Source organism: Mytilus trossulus, chromosome 5 (assembly GCF_036588685.1).
Source record: "Mytilus trossulus isolate FHL-02 chromosome 5, PNRI_Mtr1.1.1.hap1, whole genome shotgun sequence".
Taxonomy (NCBI): Eukaryota; Metazoa; Mollusca; class Bivalvia; order Mytilida; family Mytilidae; genus Mytilus; species Mytilus trossulus.
In genome coordinates this window covers 29,370,565-29,380,579 of record NC_086377.1, presented here as the reverse complement: position 1 = coordinate 29,380,579, position 10,015 = coordinate 29,370,565, and the positions used below count along the sequence as shown (strand labels likewise).

Sequence of the window (10,015 nt, the reverse complement as noted above, 5' to 3'; positions counted from 1 at the left end):
TAAAACAAAAAGTATGGTACATATATTTTGAATTGATACAGTTCACAATATCAAAGTTGTAAAAATACATAAGAATGCATTTTAAAGTCATTTTTTGGCAAAATACTGTAAAATCTTCATAAAGTGAGGATTTCTGGGATAATTTAAAGGAGCACTAGCTACGATATTTATAAAAAAATAAAGTATATATTTTTTTAGATTTATCATTAATTAGATTGGAATAATGAAATAATAATTTGCTTTTAGCAATCAATTTGCTTTAATTTTGTTGAAATAAGCGATTATACATAATTTTTGACTGATTCACTTGCAAGTGAAAACGTCATCATCATTCTAACCGGTATTCATGTGAACTTAACTTAACCCCCTAGCTAGAGACTGACAACGCATGCATTGTACGTGAACTGGTTATTTAAAGAAAAAAAATGTCAACAATGAAAGTGAAACTACGGTAAATCATTTGATTACTAATTCGATCCACATAAATCATTTCTTTTACAGTTAAAAACAATGAGTAACTTATATTTTTAATCTATAAATTCAAATCAAACAGACCTATAAAAATCCAATTGCACGTGCTGGTTTAACCTATTCATATCTTTATTTGTGTTTACATCGCTTATATGGTCATCTGAGGTCAAATCGATAGTTAATTAGATGGCGTCTGGATTTAAATACACACGAAACGAACCTACATATCATCTACCCCATGCTCTGTAAACTGTTTATTTTAAACGTTTGATAGATTGGATAAATTTTTTACATTGTTATTAATCAAATATGAGAATTTGAGTCAAATTGGTGACCATGAATTTGACAGCTAGTGCCCCTTTAATAACAATCACTACACAAATAGTTAAAACAAAAAGTATGGTACATATATTTTGAATTGATACAGTTCACAATATCAAAGTTGTAAAAATACATAAGAATGCATTTTAAAGTCATTTTTTGGCAAAATACTGTAAAATCTTCATAAAGTGAGGATTTCTGGGATAATTTAATAACAATCACTGCACAAATAGTTAAAACAAAAAGTATGGTGCATATCTTTTGAATTGATACAGTTAACAATATCAAAGTTCATAAAAATGCATTTGAAAGTCATTTTTTGACCAAATACTGTGAAAATCTCTCTAACATGAGAATTTCTGGAATCATTTAATAACAAACACTTAACCTGATACTAAAACAACATCAATTCATAGTTATCAAATCATTTTTGGTCAAAAAAACTATTAAAATTCTACAGCAATGAGAATTTTAGGAAATAATTCGTCATACTTGCTTTGGTCTTTGAGATTATCATTTTGCTCATGAAAAATTGTCAAATCAAATACTTAAGATTGCATTGCATGATCTACTCTCACTCTCTGTATAACATCTTTCCTGACTTAAACTAACTATAATTATGAAATTCAAATGATATCCTTATCAGATAAGACTTAAATTAAGTTCAACTTGAAATATATACCAGCATACAATTTGGTTGATTCACTACCTACTAGATACTGAAATGGACATTAGAATTACACAGAAATGTACAGTGTTGAACTTTCCATTAATCAATGACCTAATACTTAAGATGCAAAGAATTTAATGGACATGGAAGAGAAGTTTGATGTCTATAGACAGCAACAACAAATAGATGCAAAACAATGACAAAAGTTCATCATACTTTCATTGAAGCAATTTATGCAAAATAATTCTGAATATAATTAAATATAGAGGGAAGATCATTTTATATACATGTACATAAATATTATGCATATTCAGTGACTGACAGTGAAATAAAACACATGCTAAAGCTGTTACTCTTCAATACCACTTGCTTCACTATCTGAGTCCTCAATCTCTTCTGGTACATTGGATGCATCCTCTAAATACATTGACCAGTTCTTAATATTGCGCACGGAATCAGCATACCTAGCATATCCTAAGTACCACAGTACTGATGAAACATGAGCACAAGCCCCCACAACACGAGCACCAGCCTTGCATTGACAATACCACCCCTTAATTACTGCAGGCCCATACTCGATCCACAGCAAGTATAGTTTTGATGAGGTATGACGACTTTGGATTTTTACGCGCAGTATATCTGCTATCTCAGCATTTAACATAATAATGTAGTCGCCATCCTCATCCAAATGTTCACAAGTGTAGCTTCTAGCTAGTTTGAGCTGATATACCCCAACAGTAATGTTTGTTAATTCTTCCTCAGACAGAGTGGGAAATCCTGCAACGACATTCTCTGCATCCATTTTTTTCCATGCTGCAATCCTTCTATCCAATTTCTCTTCCACCACTCTTTCAAACAAGGCATTCCCTTTGGATGCTAACATCTGGAAATAATGATTATACAACATAAGCAATTAAGAATAGTAATCAATTTAATTCTAGTTATTTGCTGGTATCTTGTACTGTTTGCATCCCAATATCATTATGATACCATTTAATATTTTATAATATATAATATAAAAAGAATTGACAAGTCTAATTAGAAACAGGTAGAAATGAAAGGTTTGCCGAACATTTCCTGCTTGTTTCACGGCAAGCACTAGTAAAAAAAAAAAATCCCAGACAATGTGTGTATCAAATGTTTTAATCCTACGTAACAAATACAAATTAAGATACATTTGTAAATAAAAGATTCTCAGAATAGATGTGGGCAACCTGTGTTCCTGACTGTAAATTATAATGTGTGAAGCTCTAGAGTACTACATGTATTATGGGACAATATGACAACAAAATCAATTACCTGAGTATAATAATAATAATAATAATAATAATAATAATAATAATAATAATAATAAATTCTTTATTTAAAGAGGGTAAACGTGAGTAACTAACCAGAACACTATGCAAAAAATCATTGAATGTCTATGCAATAGATTTATTAACAGAATAACCACTTCCCTCAGTGGTGTGGCTTAACATTAATTTTGTATACTGAACTAATATTACTGTAGTGTATTCCTACCCTGAATTTGTATAGTGAACATGCTCATTGCAGAATAATACTATCTTTATAGGCTTTAAATACTATATAAAATGTCCGGAGAACAAGCAGTGAGCCCTTAATGGTGGTATGTGAACTGAGTCATCAAATTCAGTTTAAACATTAATTCCAGATGTGTGAAACACCAGCGTAGTAATCATAAATAATGTAAATTATTCTAGAATTATATTGCTTCCTTGTATAAGTGCTTTAATTACCTTCATTTTAGCAGCAAGAAGTTGATCTTCTTCTTGATTTCCAGAATTCAAAGGAGGTTTGTATTTATTACAAATTGCAGCGACCAATTTTATGTCATCTCCAATGTGTGGTATCTGTGTGTTTGGCACAATATTTGCCAGGTACCGCCACAGCTTGAGTCTGCCATTTACAGACTCAACCACCCATCTTATTTTGGTTATCAACCTTGATGAATTTGCCTGAAATGTGAAATTGTAATTTATAATCCTAGCATTTTAAATTAGCTAAAAAAAACATTACTCATTAGGAAACTAGAAAATGTTGGTATCCACTTGGAATGCTTTTAATAAGATTTGGTAATCTGTATAACTACAAATTGTGTCAGCTACCAATCAATTTCTACAAAAATCTGTACAATACTAGGTTTCAAAGAAGTTGTGCTGACAAAGCTGCATCAGTAAAATAATTTTTGAAATTTATTAGTTCAAAGGGGCATTACTCCCACATAATTCAGCTGACCAAAAAAATCCTTGTTAAATGGACATCTTCAAATTGAAAGGTATAGCTGCCTGCAAATGGGTAACTGGTTCATTATTGAAGATCATGTGGTACAAGCATTTAATTTCATTTTGTAATTCATTTAGTGAGTTGGTGATGTCTTCGTCACATTGATCCATAAATGTCTTTTTTCATGTTGCTGATTATAAGTTCCTAAAATTAGGATCAGTATTTAATACTGTAATATTGGAGGATACATAAATATAAGTAGTAAGACTATGTGATTAACTGAAACATGAATTAAATATTAAATAGCTCATCAAGAAATCGTATGGTATACGTGTAACACAAATTATGTCTGTTAGTAAATATTGCCCTCTTTCACATTGATCATGCACATAAAAGTTGAGACCAAAAATAGTGACGATCAAAATTAGTGAATATCTGTTGTTTCTTTTACAATGGGTCAAACAGACACTATTTTTAGGAGAGTTTTGTAGCTAACAAAATTTTATACCTCTTCTACTGTGTGCTGCTTCTGGCCCTTTTTAAGAAAAGAAGGCATCTTGGAATGGACCCCCATCTCCTCAAGAAAGTCAACAGCATCCCGAAATCCTCTGTCCACTATAAGAACGTCCCCTTCTGATATCCAATCTGTCATCTGCTCCATATTCAATTTAAAGTTATGTTTAATAATGTTGGCATCATTGTTCTTGTAATCAGCATGATATGGCCCTAACACTGATACAATATATCCTGTAGTAGATACAATAATCATTGGCTTAACTAAAGGTCGATTTTTATGAAGACTATATGACCGTCTTTGGAATTTAAAGTTATTGCTCTTTTGAATGTAGATGTAGGTACCATCTGCAACTAAAATGACAGGATTTTCAATTTCATTTCCAAATAATTCTTTTGCTAGAGGTCTTGTATGATTGTCTTTGATGTCCTGTCTGGAAATGTGCTGAAAGCCAAGATATTTGGGAGTGAAGTTGATGGAGAGTTCTTTTCTAGCTGTTGCAATTGCTCTTCTTATTCCAGTTTTGCCAATGTTAAAAAGTGTTGAGAGCATTGGGTATGACATTCCAGTTCTTAATCTGACAAGAAAAAGTGCTATGCATGTTCTTATGCTTCTGTTTTTTGTCTGTCTGATGGATTTGACATGTGAGATTAGGTCTTCAAAATTTTCTTTTGTAATGCCGGTAAGGTTTAGGAAATCGGAATCTTTGAGTGTGTTTTTGTTGTCAAAATCAATTCTTAAATTTTCATTTTTTAAAGCAATTGATCGGATATCAGTGATTAAAGCCAGCAGTTCTGTTTTGTTGAAAAATGTGGTTGATGATGTTGATAAACTTTTGAAATGGAGGATGGCTTGTTCATTGAGGCTTCCATCTGAATCAATGTGTGATGGACAGCAGCGTGCTCCTGACAATAGCAAATGACCAGTTGATAAAAATGCTTTGTGTCTATTTTCAGTTGATAAAGTCTGAAATTTGGATTTTCTGTCTTTGCAAACACAACATGAAGAATGGCTTTTCCCAGCTGATGTTATTGGTAGCTGTATTATTTTGGGACTTTTATTTAATGTAGTTATTTGTTGTTTCTTTGCGGGAGGTTCATAGTCATCTTCTGATTCAGACAGTTGGTTTTCAGATTCCTCTTGGTTATCTTCATATCTTTTTGCCTGAGATTTACTTTTACGGTTAAATTGAGAGTAACATTTTATGCAGGTTACATCATTATCTTTGCATGAAATTACTTTGAAATGTTTTCTGTAGTTAGCATATGCAGGACCAGCAATAAATCTCCTTCTGTCTGGTTTTGTTCTTATTCCACATGCGATACAAAGATAGTCTTTAGGCCCTGTTCCAGGCATCCTATAAGAAAAATCAAATATTGCTCAATAGATGTTTAGAAGTGAAAAACAAGAGAGTGTTCTTAGAACACAGATATCACATTCACACATTCATTTTCTATGTTAAGTTGAACATGTTGAACATGAAATCGGGATCAAAACACTTATTTGGCAGTAAAATCAAAAAGATTATATCATAGGAAACAAGTGAACTACTTTTCAAGTTGATTGTACATTGACCAAAACTTTAACCTGAAGCAGACAGACAGAGGCAGCAATGTACTTTTGTGTTTTGATTTACGGTACCAAAAAAAGGTTAAAAAGTCTTTTTGTCTTTTGTTGTTATGATGTTCAAGTACCCCGCCACGTCCACTTGTATTTTTGCTCATCTGATGAGTTGAGCCTTTTTCAACTGATTTTTATAGTTCTATCTTATGTTGTATTTTTATACCACTGTCCCAGGTTGGAAGGGGGGGGGGATCCTGTTAACCTGTTTAACCCGGCCACATTAAGTATGTATGTATGTACCTGTCCAAAGTCAGAAGCCTGTAATTCAGTGGTTGTCTTTTGTTTATGCTTACATATTTTCTTTTTGTTTATTTTTTTAAATCAATAAAGCCTTTAGTTTTCTCCTTTAAATTCTTTTACATTGTCTTTTCATGGTCTTTTATATTGACTATGTGGTATGGGATATGCTCATTGTTGAAGGCCGTACAGATACCTACATATGTTAATTTCTGTGTCATTTTGTCTCTTGAGGAGAGTTGTCTCATTGCCAATCATACCACATTTTCATTTTTATATATTAAGCAGCTCTGATAGGATTCGGTACCAAAAAACATCAGCAAATATTCAAACATTTTTTTTTCCATTACAAATTTCATTTATTGCAATATAAGTTGTTTTTCTATAATATGGTACAACAGTCAACCAAAAAAAATCAATTCGTTTAGTTCCAGATGACTTTAAATATGTTAATTTCATTGAAAAAGCTCAAAATTATCTCCCTTTTGTGAACAAAATGCATTAAAATTGAAATATTTTTTTTTACTCCTCAGTTACCTATATTTTTCTTATTTTTTTCAAATAAGCTGTACTGAAACTGAACTGATGCAAAATTTAAGCAATTTCTGTAATTTCTTTCTTTTTTATTTCGATATTACCTTTTTTCTCCAATTAGTTCAACAGAAAAAAGTACCTCAACAAAATTGCAGGTTTCTTTTGAAGGCAGATTGTGAACAGCAACCCCATATTTTAATTTCATTTTTCTATTTGTTATAGGGTAAAGTTTATCTACAGATAAAATAGCAAAATCCTATCCCAGAAAAAAATATTTATACCCGCGAGCTAGCCCCCTAAAACAGGAAAAGAGCTCTTTTTTTATTCTCTGAGAGAAACATGTCTTTTTTTACATATGTCACTTTTAAGTGTTCATGCAAGTTTAAATGATGTTTTCCTTTGCAATTGTATATAAAATAATGCTGTTATGTTGTGTACACACAACTTTTGTAAATAGAAAAGAATTAAGGCTTTGTTTTCAAATTATCTCCTCATGTAACACTAACTGCATTTTCCAATAGTGATCGACATGGACAAATTAATATGGAGATGTTATACATACCTTATATCTCATAGCACAATCCAATATATGCATGTAACCTTTGACATAGGTAATCTTCCATTGGGCTTGATCTGCTTTATTCCTGTAAAAGTATGATATATGTTTTTATAAATCAACTATTTGTCATTTGGCTATTTTTTTTTATGTTGATTGTCTATTCAAATGCAATATGTATGTAACACACATATGGTTAAATCCTAACTGTCAAATACTCTATGCCTCGTCAAGGGAAGGGGACCATTCTTTACCAATATTTGGCAGCCATTTTGAAATTGCAATTTATCAGGAATTCTGTTTTGCACCATTGAGATGAAATAAAACTGACACTCAAGCATATCTTTTTAAATATCCTTTAATGTTATTTAATTGATATTTTTAGGGAACAGCAATTTAAGCCAAATTACGTAATAATTGTGAGAGATGCCATATTGTTACACTGATTGAAAAGAACCATACATACACCCCCAACTCCCTCCCCCTCTCCATTTTTAATTCATGTGACTGGAATCACACATCTAATTTTATTTGACCCTCCCCCATTGTTTTACATGTGACTGGAACCTCACATATTATTTATTTGCACCTCCTCTCCATCTTATTCTACATATTAAACGTATTATTTTATTTAACTAGCTGAGTATAAATATTATATTCCATATTTTTAAGAATGGTACCTTGTGAAACTTGACATGTTCTATCAACACTAAATTCACATTTCTTTTATTCTTCACATTAGCAACCTGAAACAAACATATTTATAGAACATCACAAGATCAATATTAAAACAACAATGCTCCATACAGTTCTTTGTTTAATACATTGTAAAATAAAGATTTCTTGTATTTGAAATTTGAATTCACATTAAATCATTATTACATAATGTGTGCTTGCATGTAATATTTCATGGTTTACATGCACTAATAAAGTCAAGTCATTGCAAAGTTTCAAATACCATGCATATAAACCTTAGTCTAGAAAATGCCATGGTGGACACATAGCACTCAAAATTCGGGACTATATTATTTATTTAACTGATATATTATTTCAAAGCAAACTTTGAGTTATCGTTTTCACATGAGTGTTCTAACCAGGATCAAGACTTGCAACTGCAATAATTGTACTGTTTGTGTTTGGGGTTGCTGTTCAGGGATGGTTCCAACTATATGTCCCCATTCAAATGCAATGATTGTATACATGAGGTTTATGAGAAAACAGTGTGACCATAAAGTTGAACAGATCAGTTGAATTCAATATATAGCTGTATATAAAATTGGGTTAATTATATGACCAAACACTTTTACTTGTGAAAATATAAACTTACACATGTTGACAATCCTCTTCATTGACGGCCATGTTCATAAACAGTGTAACAACTACATGTATCAATCATATATAAGTGCAGTCAGGTCATCTGTATAATCGAACTGAAATAAATAAAAAAAACATAAGTTTTATGTAACACCACCTTATTTGCGTTGGATCCCTCAACTGAGTCAAACCCAACATAAAAAGGTCAAGATACATAAAAAACCTATCAGAACTGATAAATGGATACATGTACCTTCATACTTAACAGTGTTCTAGCTAGGATTTGAAAAGGGGAATATAACACGGAAATGTCATTGAATAAGGGACAATTCAATGTGTTGATGTCATTGATAAAAGGGCACTTGTGTAAGCCTAATTATACATCATAATATACATGTAGCTAAGGTACTTTGGCATGATCAAGTTTCAATGAAATTATGTATTAAATTCTATCCTATTTGCACTATCATCATCAACACATGTACTCTTACACTGAAATAACTTAAATTAATTTTTTTAACACTCAGATTGGTTGTGAACTGGCCACTGCCTTTTTATATGAACATATTTTTTTTATATATAAAGAATGACTGGAAGTAGTTGTGTGCTTACATTCAACTAAGGAGCTGTTAAAGATATAGTTGAGTATATTAAAAGAGTGTTCAAGGCAACTTATCACTGAGATTTCAAATTATTACTATAATGCACTTTTAAATCATTTAATGGAAGTGAAGATGTAAAAAACAGTTTTCAAAATATTTTTTTTATAATGTTTTAATGTATAATAATTAAAATTTGATATGCATACAATTTGCATTTTATTTGTTATAAATTAAATCTTTTTTTTTTGGAAAAAGAGCATAAACTTTTCAAGAATTTGATTTTTATAGTTATAAAAAAAAGGGAGAGTAATGCATTTGTTTTGTTAAACATTATAAAGGGCAGCTCCCTGTCAATCCCTGTTCAAACTTTGTAGCTAGAACACTGCTTAATTCCCGAAGGGCTTACATCATCATGTATAAGAAATGCTTAATTTATTATTCAGGTACATGTTCAAGTACATTATTTTTAAGGTTATTTTTAAGGCAGATTCAAAACTTCAATACCTATGCAAGTTTCATTTAAAATTGGTGGCATTTATTTCTGCGATTATGTTGTTTCTGAAAATTTGCACACGTTAAAAATACACGCTATAAATAGTATTTGTAATGAGCAAATTAATTTTCCTCTGCATTAGGGTTCCTCACATAGGTATGAAATGGTCAGGTTATTGAATTGGGGAAGTACAGGTACATGTATTGCTCAATTAATTGGTATCAATGCAATATGTGACATGTTCCTTATTAATGCCATCTATTAGTTTTACATTAGTTGTAGGTGCTTATAGCTAAAGGAAGGACATATTAGTACAGGAGTACATTGTGATTGTTTAAAAAATATTAAAAAGCTAAATCCTTATTCCTGGAGAGATTGATTTTGTGGTTTGGGAAATATTTCTAGCCTTTCATTCCAGTGGCGGATCCAGGATTTT

At 31.3% G+C, this 10,015-nt stretch overlaps 1 protein-coding gene across 2 annotated transcripts; it reads right to left on the bottom strand.

The window, feature by feature from the left end:
- Positions 1 to 506: 506 nt before the first annotated feature.
- LOC134718740 (uncharacterized) lies at positions 507 to 8,708 on the bottom strand. 2 transcript variants are annotated; one of them, XM_063581427.1, is made up of 6 exons: positions 8,498 to 8,707; positions 7,851 to 7,916; positions 7,177 to 7,258; positions 4,215 to 5,577; positions 3,220 to 3,438; positions 507 to 2,345 (listed from the first exon to the last, which is right to left on the bottom strand). In XM_063581427.1, the coding sequence occupies exons 4-6, from the start codon at positions 5,574 to 5,576 to the stop codon at positions 1,812 to 1,814; spliced, it is 2,115 nt and encodes a 704-aa protein (XP_063437497.1). In that variant the 5' UTR covers position 5,577; positions 7,177 to 7,258; positions 7,851 to 7,916; positions 8,498 to 8,707; the 3' UTR covers positions 507 to 1,811. The 2 variants fall into 2 exon arrangements, with proteins under 2 accessions (XP_063437497.1, XP_063437496.1); XM_063581426.1 differs by lacking the exon at positions 7,177 to 7,258 and having other exon boundaries at positions 8,498 to 8,708.
- Positions 8,709 to 10,015: the final 1,307 nt, after the last annotated feature.